Below are 12,491 nucleotides of genomic sequence, written 5' to 3'. Positions count from 1 at the left end.
GGCGCAATATTAGCATCCCTCCACGTTGGTGCCGGAGGCTAACAGCTAACTCGTCAGCGGTGGAAACCAGCTGCTCCTTTTGTTTAGAATTTTGTGAAACCAACAAAGCAGAAAAGCAAACTCTGAGTTTGCCGGGTGTATTTTTTATGGGCTCCCTTGCAGCCGAAATTGTCCGCAGTTGGCGAAAAGCACGTCTAGTCATAATATCACTCGCCGCCCTGCCATCTCGCCTCAAAGAAGCGTCGCCACGCTGTTTCTCAGCTGCACCGGCAGCCAAAAAAGGGGCTCTTCTCCGGCTACAGTGGACCAGTCAACAGTCGTTTTCTCTCGCCAGCTGCTTTTTCCACGATCCGACGCGATATTGTGCCTGTAAATACAGACTCTGTGTCGGGCTGAGAAGCGAGAGGCTGTGATACACAAGCGGGTCACCGCTTGCTGACGGGAGCGTTGCCACGCGTCGGCCTACACACCAGCGCGCCGCATGAAGTAAACAAATTGCCCATTTAGCGCATTTGGACATCTGTCTATACATACTGCCCTCTCTCTCCCAAACACTCATTATATTCTAAGATGGATTAATGGAGACGCTAATTAAATGTGTGGCTGTTTCATGTATCTTTAGCGGCTACGTGCAGTCAGCGGGTCAGCGGCTACATTAAACACATCGTGACGGATCAGGGATCGCCGATTTGATTGACTGCCGCCCTCCTGCAGCTGTTTGGAGTTTGTGCTTCTATTCAATGATATACTTTATGGATTGTTTTTACAAGGAGACATGTTTTTTCTCTAATTGATAGTGGAGGAAAATTGCCAATATTGAGTCTTTTAAGGAGCCTGAATGCTTAAAGCTGGAGACGATTAAGTCATTAATTGTACAAAACACAACAGCGGGACTCTTTTTCCGACAACCAACGTGACGTTTTGTACTTGACAAGTGCTTTCACTCGTTGCGGTTTGGGTGTTTTACACCAGCCAAACCTTTTTTGCACCAGGGACCAGTTCTATGCACGAAACCGGTAAGCGACTAGCTTGTGGTAGCTGTTGGTTGATGCATCTCGACAGAGTAAACTGTGAGGCCACGGCGGAAACACTCGATCTGGAAGATCTGGACAGCATTCACCCATCGGCCGTTCCAGGCGGCTAACCGACCATCTGAGGCCGACTCGGGGTTCGGAGTCTCGCCCGTAAACCTCGCGACCGGACGGCCGCCGAGCCACGGTCGTCCCGTTTGCATCGATCGGTTACAAGAACCGGCTATCTGACAGAAAGTGTGTAACGTTAGAAGGAAGTAGCATGGTGGCAGGATCCTGCTGTCTGCAGTGAGCGTGATATAAGATAGAAATAAATATATGTGTGTGTGTGTGTGTGTGTGTGTGTGTGTGTGTGTGTGTGTGTGTGTGTGTGCGCAATTAGTTTGACTAACATGGATCTAGAGTACAAGACTTTAAAGACTGCTCCAGATGGGTTTTACAGCATATTAAAGTAGGGAAATTGTAATTTCACAAAACTAAAGACAACGTGCCAACAGTCATCCGGGGAGTAAACGATGAGATGGTCCCCAAATTAAAAATACATGGAAACGCACAAAGATACTGTGTAATACAGACAGGACTGAGCTCAGCGGCGCTCACTCTATTCATGAGCTCCATTTATTCTGGGTGGACCGGAGAATGTTATGAATATTTTATTCTCCTACATATTAACTGGTTTACATTCAGTTGTCAAAAAAAAAAAAAAAAAAAGGGGAAAGTCAAGTCAAGTCCTAAATACAGTAGTTAAGATTATAATTGAACCCCTCCCTCACCTCCCCGCCGGGTGTGAAATGGAATCACCCGACACATCTGTTGCATGTTTTGAAGAAACTAATCAGAAGAGGAACAAGAAGAACCAACGGACGACAACAATGGCCTACACGTCCGAAGTCCATAAAACCCGCTTGCGGTCTTACTCTTTGTTGCGCCTCAGGGAAATGTCCTTCGCCCTGACGATTCCTCAGCCCGTCGACACCGACGTCGTCGATGTAAACACACTCGGCCAGATAAACCTTAATCCGGGCTTCGGATGTCAAACGGGCCAAATATTAGTAGAATCAATCAAGTTCTCGAGCGAGAGCCTTCCAGTGGGTACGAGCGCAGAAAACAAACACCGATCTGTGGCGATGTTGAGAAAAATCACGTGCCAGGATCCAATCGGTGTACTTTTTGGTGGGGAATAAATCCGCCCTCTAACATCGATTACAGTCTGCTTGTTATGGATTATCAGATCGACGTATACATTACTCTCATTGGTGCAGCGACAAGCTAAATCAGCCACTGATCCATCAGGTGGGAGCCACGGTAGTATTTTCCGAGGCGCGCTATAAATAATGTTCCCCGAGGAAAAAGAGGCGAAAGCCCGCCGGTCAGCCCACTCGCCGTTCCTTGTAAAGCCCCGGAGCGGTAAACTACCGCGCTCCACCTTCGTCATTGTCCCACACGTGAACGCTGAAGCTGATTTACGGTTTTCTAATGAGCATAAGCGCCCGTCGAAAGGCAACCGGCGGTTTGCAGCGAGTACATTTTTCAAGCCGGGACTTCTTACTGTCGGGTTCTCCGAGGAGGTTTCGCCGTAGCCCGGCAACATGGGAGTTGCTCTACTAAAAGAGTCAGCATGTCCTACTTATGGTGGCTGTTCATCAGTTGTATACGTTGAAAATCTCGAGGGCGGCTGCGGCTCAGCTGGTAGAGCGAACGTTCTTCCAGATGTCGAGCCCCGATTCCTCCTTTCCGCGGGCCGACGCGTCCCTGGACCGACCTCAAGTTGCTCAGGATGGTCAACGGGAAGCGCTTTGGAACCACAAGGTCATGAAGGCGCTACGTTCGATTCAACTTTATGTCATCGCATGTTTAGCATCGAACAGCAAGTGCAAAAAAAGCAGATCGAATGAATAAATGAATCCTATGTATATTGTGCCAATCAAGGTGATTTACAGAGAGAGTACGATGAACAAATTAAGATACTATAAATTTTATTGATCCCCATAGGGGGAAAATTCCATTGTCACAGCAGCGTAACAGTTATAATGTCAAAAAATAAATATAAAGACAGAAGATAGCAAGACATCCAGGAATAAATCGACAGCAGCAACGACATCAGGGATTAGAATGGACAACATTAAGTTGTAACGTAAGTTGTATTGAATTACCGACCCTTAAGATACAAATCACTTATACATAAATTTTTTAAGATAAGTTCGCGATTCGAACTAATTTTATCCTTGAAATCCGAAAAATTGTCACGATACGAATCTGCTGTGGTTTTGCTATCTCTTGTGTGGCATCATTTTATATTTTTGAGCTTATTTTGTGGATTTTTTTTTTTTATTTTGATCACCATGGACCCTAGGAAAGCAACCGGGGAAGATTTTTTCCATGGAAATTAAGGACGTAAAAAAAGCAAAGCACAAACGTAATGTATCGCACATGAATATAATTGCGCTTCTCTGTTATATTAAATGGAGAAAATTCATTTAAGATATGAAAAAATCAACATAATGGACATTAAATAGTACATAGATGATTATGGCCAGAAGCTGCCAGGGGTTAATAAACTAGTGTAGTGTTATGAGTGGAGACCATCTAACACTGAACCTTGTCTTCTGCAGACCACAAACCAAACCTGCCGAGAAGGAAAACCTTTGCTCACTGGAGGAAAAAAAAAAAAAAAAAAAAGTGTTTTAATTGCCTTTTTTAAAATAATGAAAAAACCTTGTGGTTTTCACGACGTGGCGATCTTCACTGCATTTATCCTGAATGGAAAGGATTAGGTTTCACAATCGCTCCGAAATCACAGTTGCGTCAGGAATCGAGCTCATACACTTACCGTCATTTCCGGACGATAAGACGCTACTTTTTCCACGCTTTTTTGAACGCTGCGGCTTAAACAACCATGCACTTAATTGTGGATTTTTTTTGGCTAAAAAAAATTCTTTGGAAATTTTTTGGAAATTCTGAGGCCATTCGGTTTCGACACGGAAGAAGACGACTTTAACGGTTTCAGTGCGCAGGAGGAAGACCTAGATAGCGGGGATGGAAAATAGATTCACGGATGGACTTTTCCTTGTCTTTTTTATTATTCATCTTTTTCATCAGCTGTGTTGCAGACACTGTTTGGGGTAAAAAGCATTTCCGGTACATATTTGTGGATGTTACCACATGTTATGTTATTTAATTAAAAGTTTAAAAAAATGTGTAAATATCTCATGTTACAATGTGAGCACCTGCAGCTGATTATCAAGTGTATACATAAATATATATTTTTATACATATAGTTATTCTTTTTAGCCGGTGCGACTTATATTCAGGTGCGCTCAATAGTCCAGAAAATACGGTAGTGATATCACTGAATGTGAAATCGGTGTCTCGGATCCGGAAAGCATTTATTTAAAGTAACGAAGAAAAAAACAATACGATGGAGTGAATGGTAACGGAGCCCGTCAGTAGCTGGCGTGGACGGCTGAGCGCAGGACGGCGTGAAGCTCGTGGACGAATAGGAGACATTTTGGATCTCCGCCGCTTAAAATACCGGGACATCACGAACCAGCCCACACATTGCACGGGTTAGGGATTCTTTTTTTATGTTTAAGAGATGATTTCCTTCGAACAAAAGCGGAGCGGCTTGTTTTGATCCGTGAGAAGCTTGCCGATGCCGGCAAATGGAAGCACGGGACTGTGTAGAGAAAGTGTAGAGGAAGGGTACGGTAAGTAAAGAGGAGAAGAGACGGACAGTGAGAGCCTTAGTGTCTTTTTTCGGGCACAAGGCCTTGCCATCTGACACCTGCCACTGAGTGGGCATTAATTCCCTGTCCGCTTGGCAGGAAATGAAGGCCGGCAAACAGGAACTCAAAGGAGGGTGTGTGCAGAAGAAAAAAAACGGCCAAAGGAAACGGGCGCCCTAAGTGTCTGAGCGAAGGCCAGACGAAAACGACACCTGCTTCCCTCTTAGAGGACGACCCCGCCGTAAAAAACCCCGCTACGAATCCCCGGATTGCGAACCATCTGCAAATCTCAGCATCTCCACAAACGCATTTAAAAGAAATTCTCGCCTGTTAAAAGTAACGCATCTCAGTCCCGCGGCTCCGGACGCCGCTTATAAAACACGAGGCCGTAACCCGGTGACTTGTGTTTCGGCAGAAAAAAAACCCCACCTCCCCCCGCGGGAGCGCGGCGTCGGGCGGTCGAGAGTGAATACCGATGAGGCGAGCGACAGAGGTGCAGTATGCCGGCACAACAAGACATTCACACAGCCGCCCATTCAATCCCCGACTTCAAAACCACAGTGGGGGTCGGAGTGGGAGTGGGAGTGGGAGTGGGAGTCGGGGGGGGCGTCTTGTCAAGATGCACAAGGTTTCATGCAACGCGGAACAATCTGCAGATGTGATTCGCGGAGAGGAAACGATACTCCGCATTGATAATGGGCTTTTACACAGATCAGCATATTTTATTCCGAAGTGATTATGCGGCGCAGTGAACTTTATAAATGGTTCTTTACACAGTATTTCACATGGAGTACGCCGTAATCATAATTCAAATATGGGCACGGCGTCCGTCGTTAGACGTGCGCTTGATCTCATTTCACACCGCGCCTTAGTTCACACGTTGAAAATATACATGCGAATGAGCTCGGCGGCACTTAGCCCGCGACACCTGCGCGGAATAGCGGGGAGATGTTTCAGGTTGGTGATGTTCGGAGCTTGTGAAACCAGGAGCGGAGGTTTTTCCTTCACGACGGTCATTTTTGTTGTCTTTAGGAAATATTCTCGTGACGGAGGCGAATGTATCGTAGATATGATAAAGATTGAGGTTTTTTTTGGGTTTTTTTTGAGCACGGCCGTCTCCCGAGATCTATGATAATGTGAAAAATTACAATACACTTCAGAGAGAATCCTCCGACCCACCGGGAGCTTCCTGGGAAATACAAAGGTGCAGATTTTTTTTTTTTTGCTCTTTTTTTTTTTTTTCCGCCCGGTCATCAGTTTGATGGGACTCTTGCAGACGTTGCCTGCCGGAGCTTCCTTAAACAGGCCGCGATCAATTCTCCTCTAACCAGCCTCTCATCCCCTTTTTAGACAAGGTCTTTGGAGAACGAGGTGAAGGAATCACCTGAAACATCCCATAATGGCCTCTCGCTCATGTACCGCGGTAGAAAGTCACGGGAGCTTATAAACCGGGACAGGGAGTCCCAGAGTTGCTCTATTTTTCAGAGAAATCCTGTCAAATAAAGTGGATGAATGCAAACTCAAACTGCACTGAGTAATGTCTGCAGCCCATAATAAACAGGCAAACATTTACGAGCCGGTTGCCACGGCGCTGGGATGGATGTGTCCGTTGAGCAACGGCGGGCTAAGGTGCCAAGTCAAAGAGAAGAACTGCAGGCGCTACTCTTCTTTGCTATTTTTTTTTTTATTGTGAGCGTGAATTGGACTAAGTAGCTTGTTTCCCGCGGCGTTTTATCCCCCAAAGAAGACGTCGTTCCAGTCGAGAACCTTCAAACGGCGGCTTGTAATCTTTAAAACGAATATGCACTGCAGATTTGATCTAATATGGAGCAGTCGTCTACATGGAGAAATGTAGCAGAAGCGGTGAAAACGCACCGACCAGGTCTTTGGAGTCAAATCATCTGCATCGGTACGACCAGGGAAACTGCTGTATCCCGTCCAAGTCAGTGTCCTTTTCCATTTGAGACTTTTGCAATCGTCTAAACCATTGGCGTCAAGATCTGGCCCGACAAAATGAGTGTTAGAGCTGGCCTGCAGCGCATGTACCGCTAATATGACAAATCCCAGAATGCTCCGCTGGTGTTTTGGCATGACAATCACAGCAGGACCCATAAACGTCCTCTCCTCTGTTGTAAGAAGTCATAGCGACCGGATGCTAACACAGGCTACCCAGTTCTGAATTTCGAATTTTCATCACCTAGTGGTTTTCAAAGTACTTTATATTGAATCATGTTCACCACGCAAGGCGCTAACCGGACAATCGGGTGCAACCGGGGGTCCAAGGAGGCTTCGGCTTGCAGACAGGAGGAGCCGGGGATCGAACGGCAAGCCCTGCGATCGGAAAATCGCCGATTCTTCCACTGAACCGCAGCCGCCTCGCAGAGAAAGAAAGATAGCTTCCAGCTGAGAGAGGGTGACTCACCGTTGACTGTGAGGTGCACCCAGCTGCCGTTGTGGAAGGTGTTGTACTGTTGCTCCAGCATCAGGACCCTGCACTCATACCAGCCCTGGTCTTCAGAGCGGACGCGGTCGATCTGCAGGGAGGCCTTCCCGTGCAGAGAGGCTCTACCTGGAGACAAAAGAGACGCGCTCGCTTTAACAATTGGCACGAAAAACAGGAAAATCTTGTAGAAATCTTCTTGTTGTGGCGACTGGACTTGAATTCCTTCACTTGTTTCACCTCTCATCCCAGAGGCTTCTGTAGTTCTGATCTTCAGTTCTTAATGTCTGCAAATGACGAAATTCAAGTCCAGTTGCCGCGACAAGAATTCACCATGACCTGGATGACTGAGAACCTCCGTGGACATTTGGCATACAAGTACATACAATTTGTAAAAGCATGATTTTTATTTAAATAGAACCCCATGTGCTCCACCTACAGAAGTCCAAAACGGACAAACCAACACCCTGCGGTCTTCTTAAACATGCACTCTCTTGGCATGATGTCAGAGAGTGCGCTCCATTATCTAGGTTGGAGGCCTCTTACCCCAGAGGCTTCTTCAGCGCAAACAACCCCTTTGGTTCTAACCGATCCTTGGACTTATGCGACCCTATGTGATGACAAGGTTGGCCATCAACCCACTCAAGCCCCGACTCGTGTGACCCGATGTGCTCCTCAAGGTAAACGGTCTCCACTCGTGTAGTGCTTTCAGCCCTTTGCGGTTTCAAAGCACTTTACACTGGATCTCATATCCCAATGGTCCCGGGCGCTAACCATACCGCCGGGAGCAACGCCTGGTTTAGCGACACTTCGGTATGCACTCAAGGACGGAACTGCCAAATTTCTGATTGGAGGAGGGCCCGCTCCAAAGAATAACCGTATTAACCAACCCTTTCACACGGATCACCTCATGGATCCAGGGTCAAACACGTCTTGGGATTCGTAACCCCAACGCTACCCAGTGGTAGTCGGAAATGAAGGAGCTTCTTGGATGAGATCTTGGATCTTCAAGAAATTAACAACAGCCTGCCTACAGCACCCCTCCCCACTGTCTCCCAGAGCATACATGTCCTGCACCAGTCTAACATACTTAAGAAATGTATTGGGCCCATGCGAAAATTCAGGAGTGCCATGACCTTATGGTGGAGTATCTTCACGGACAACCCGCAGCATTTTGAACATCTGCTGTCCCGTGCGGACTCTGAAAAATGTTAAATCCTGACCCTTCAACCGTTTACATTTGTTTACATCCTATATAATGAGTCACTGGCACTCTGCTTGTTACGGACCAGCCATGGGTTCAATTTTGGTGTTCTCAACCATCTTTTTGTGCGGTGTGAAGTTCTGTTAAAGTGAGCAGACCTTCAAGCCTGGACTTCAAGACTGATGGATGTCTTATTCCAGCACTGGGACACCATCACTCTTCATAATAGCCTCACTATGACTTGGTATAGATGTTGTACAGTATGCGACTCTAATGGAGCCATCCTTTTTTTTTTTGGATCCTTTTTGTATTTCAGTGATTTTGATGAGGAGTGCCTATATCTACCTGTTTTATTCACCTCGTGAATAAAAATCCGTTGACTGCCAAGGCGTGTCAGATGATAAATGTCGTTTTTTTACTGCTGGAAGCCTCCAGTGACCCCTCGTTCTCATTCGTTAATGCAGTCATTATCATCTTCTGTCTCTGTACATTTTTCACCCGTCTATAGTTCAGTTTTGTTTACTTAGGAGACCGAAATGATGCATTATTCTCTTGGCATTACAAGACTGAATAGATGAGCTTCTTCTCTTAATGTAATCCGCCCTTTAGGACATCCTTCTTCTTTTCCCTTGGCCTGCTCTCTTCAGGGGTGTCCACAGCCAATCACCTGCCTCCATCTAACCCTCTCCTTTGCATCCTCCTCTCTCACACCAACTAACTTCCTGCCCTCTTCCCTTCCATCCATAAATCTCCTCTCTGGTTTCCCTCTGGACCTCCTGCCTGGAAGTTTCAACCTCAGCATCCTTCCAGCCAGATCTTCACCATCCCTCCTCCGTACATATCCAAAGCATCTCAGTCTGACTTGTCCCTGGGATGGACTCGTTTCCCATCCCTTCCGTCCTCCTCTCCTTTAAGATGTCCACCTCCATTTGTGTGAAATTTGTTTGGTTTTTTTTTACAGCCAAATATAAGGTTGATGTGATCTTCAGATGCATTCAGTGGCCTTGCTGTTTGGCATCTTGCTGCTGCTATGGTGGCGGAGCAGCCTCACTGCCTGGATCCACTCCAAGAGCTGGTTGGAAAGCAGGAAAACACCACGATGGGTTGCGAGTCACTCGCAGAGCAAACAGACAACACACAAAAAAAAATTGGACATTCATATCCCCTCAGCTGAATGATCCCTCACCGACCTCCAAGCCTTTGGAGATAAGACAATACAAAGGTAGACCATTTGTGGACGTATTCTAACATCAGAAATCACGCCTGAAACAAAACGGTATGTTTTAAGCCAAGCAATCAACGTAGAGAGGAACTCAACTTCTGCAAGAAAGTGCCAAGCAAAGACTACATTTGTGGATTTACAGACTTTAAGTTGCTACTTCTCAGCTGTCAAAGAGCCAATGGCATTGCACCATCTTGTCCATCTGACAGGGCGAACTCTGCGCTCCCAGGGTTCGTTTGCAAGAGGCCTTTCACCGACTCTGTAGAACATCTGCTTCCTGTTTGCCGCTGCATACGAGTCCTGAGTGGTTGTGTTTAGTTGTGTTATGGCCACCTCGACTATTTGGATTACCACTTACCAGCGCAGGTACTGTAAGTGGTAAGCTAACATATCATCCAGTATGGTTAGCGCAGGGGTGCCCAAAACGTCCAAGGTACCGTCCTTTAGGGACTATAAGCCACTACCTTTTCATACGCTTTGAACACTGTGGTTTAAACAAGGATGCAAGTAATTTATGGATTTTTTGGGAGCTAACAAGCTTCACTAAAACATTTAGCATCGTCACATCGGACCAATCGAATTACCGTGAAATTCTGACACCAATGAAGACGACTTTAACGGTTTTAGTGCACAGGTGGAAGCTGGAGGACAACAAAGTGGGGATAGAAAACGGATGGACTTTTCCTCATGTTGTTTAACATTCATCTTTTTCATTAGCCGTGTTACAGGCACTGTTCGGAAAAAAGGATTTCCAGAACGTATTTGTGCATGTTACCGGTATGCATTTAATTCAAAATTGAGAAAAAAAAATTCCGTGTCAATAGACAAGTGCAGCTTTTATATATATGCATAGATTTATTTAGTTATTTTAAGCCAGTGCAGCTAATATTCAGGTGCGCTCAATAGTCCGGAAATGATGGTAATGCTAAAATGAAAAATCAGCGGGGTTACACTACACATCCATCAAGAATAAAGATTTTTAATTGTCATCACAATGAAAGCTCCCGGCTCAGACTATGTACAATAAAAAAATTAATGGAAATAAATATGTAAATAAATAAAAACATAGAAGTTATATGTACTTCTCCAAAAAATAAAGTGAACACTTAAACAACACAATGTAACTCCATGTCGATCACACTTGTGTGAAATCAAAATGTCCACTTAGGAAGCAACAATGATTGATTTGGACTTGTTTTAAGGACATGACATCATCCCTGGTGTGTTTTTGCACTTTCATTTGGAGTGCGACTCCAAATCCAGACCTCCACGGGTTCATACATTTGATTTCCATGGATCATTTTTTTGCGATTCTGTTGTCAGCACAAAGTACATAATAGGAATATTTCATTCATTCAGCTCTAGGATGTGTTATTTTAGTGTTCCCTTTATTTTTTGGAGCAGTGTATACAGTGCTCAGGTATATATATAATGCAGATGGCCTGGAGGGAGATGCAAATATGCGCAGCTCAGTGCAAGAAGGTGTTGGGTGAGAGATCGAGATTGAAATGAACTGACCTTTGGCCTACATGAGCCTGAATCCGGACTCCCAAAACATAGCGCCCGCCTGTCGCTTTACATATTTATGAATCTTCGACCGAATTAAAATATAATATTTCACGTCTCTGCGGGAACGCAAAACAGCCGTTCACTTCACAGGAATCATAAGTTTGGTATAAAACTTGTCCGGCTCCGACACTTTTCCCTTCACGGCTCGGGATAAATTGGAATTCTAAAAGGGGTAAATCACGAGGGATGAGAGAAGTTCAAGAAACCAGGCGTGGTGAAATCCTGGGCCGCTAAGCTGTCTGTCTCCGAGCTTCCACCCCGCTGCTCACACGGCTGCCTCTGACAGCCCGACAGACTGAAACATTTGCTTCCGCCGGCTCTGAAAAGTGCTCCGAGATGGACGATTTTTCCAAAACTTTGAAGTGGAAATGCACTATAAGTACTGTTTCCTGTTCCCGCGGAACGGGTGTCAGGCAAAAACGCCTTGATGCGGAGGCCGGCCCGACCGCTCCGGCAGAACTGCGCTTATGCAAAAGACAGATACTCAAATACTGACATCACTGTCATAGTCGGGGTGCAAAACCGACATTTCTGTTAGCAGAAAATCGATACGGCGGAGTCGCGGAGGCCAGAGCGGAGACTGCAGCCTCGCGGTAAAAAGGTAGTTTGTCTTTAAGGTTCTATTTTTACCCGGCCGCCGAAGTGCCGAGCGGAGTAGGTGTTGTCTTGAAGGGTAGGGATCAACCTCGGCTCCCATTTGTCAAAGAGCGAGCGGGCGTAGCTGTAAACAAAGTTAACAGCGCCGTCTCCGCCTGCCCCTCGGGCATTTATCACTCGCGCGACATCGGCTTCCGTCTGGTGTGAAAACAGAGGAGCTAACACCTCGTCGGGATCACATCGCCCGCGGAAAAGTCGCGGGATTGGCGGAGTCGATGTGACACGGCCGCCTCGCGGCGACCGGCCTCGCGATGCGAAGAAGCGCCGTTAATGAGAAATCGATGCTAAAAGGCGAATGATTATTCTGCATAGATTAACAAAAGCCCCCGATCGGAGATATTATCGCGCCTCACCGGTCTTTATGAAATAAACAACGGAATCGGGGGCATCGTCGCTCCCCGCGATTTCAGGCTCTCGTCACGAAATCGAATCGGGAGATGGCGAGATGGGAAAACAAGGGCCGATTTGTAAGTTGCGTGAAAAGGACTCGTTCTGTGACGTGTAAAACTCCGCTTGGATAAATTCTGTAATTTAACCTCCTCGCATGTCCAGGAAAACAAGAATTATTTCCACCTGACGGCCGTATATTCCATTAATACAGATTTGTCGGTGCGAGCAACACGGGGGAATAACGCTGCCGAAC

At 46.2% G+C, this 12,491-nt stretch overlaps 1 protein-coding gene across 2 annotated transcripts in view; it reads right to left on the bottom strand.

Moving 5' to 3' along the window:
* igsf9ba (immunoglobulin superfamily, member 9Ba) overlaps window positions 1–12,491 on the bottom strand; it is a 64,256-nt gene that overhangs the window by 26,008 nt on the left and 25,757 nt on the right. For both annotated transcript variants that reach the window (XM_086164774.1, XM_086164775.1), the window contains exon 3: window positions 7,179–7,325. In XM_086164774.1, coding sequence (XP_086020900.1) covers window positions 7,179–7,325 — 147 coding nt within the window. The remainder of the gene's footprint in view (window positions 1–7,178; window positions 7,326–12,491) is intronic.

The sequence above is a fragment of the Fistularia commersonii genome, chromosome 18, assembly GCF_037954325.1.
Source record: "Fistularia commersonii isolate RoL2024-O1a breed Wild chromosome 18, RoL_Fcom_v1.0, whole genome shotgun sequence".
Classification (NCBI taxonomy): domain Eukaryota; kingdom Metazoa; phylum Chordata; class Actinopteri; order Syngnathiformes; family Fistulariidae; genus Fistularia; species Fistularia commersonii.
The sequence above is the reverse complement of the archived record's forward strand: the minus strand, read 5'-3'. Positions and strand labels throughout refer to the sequence as shown.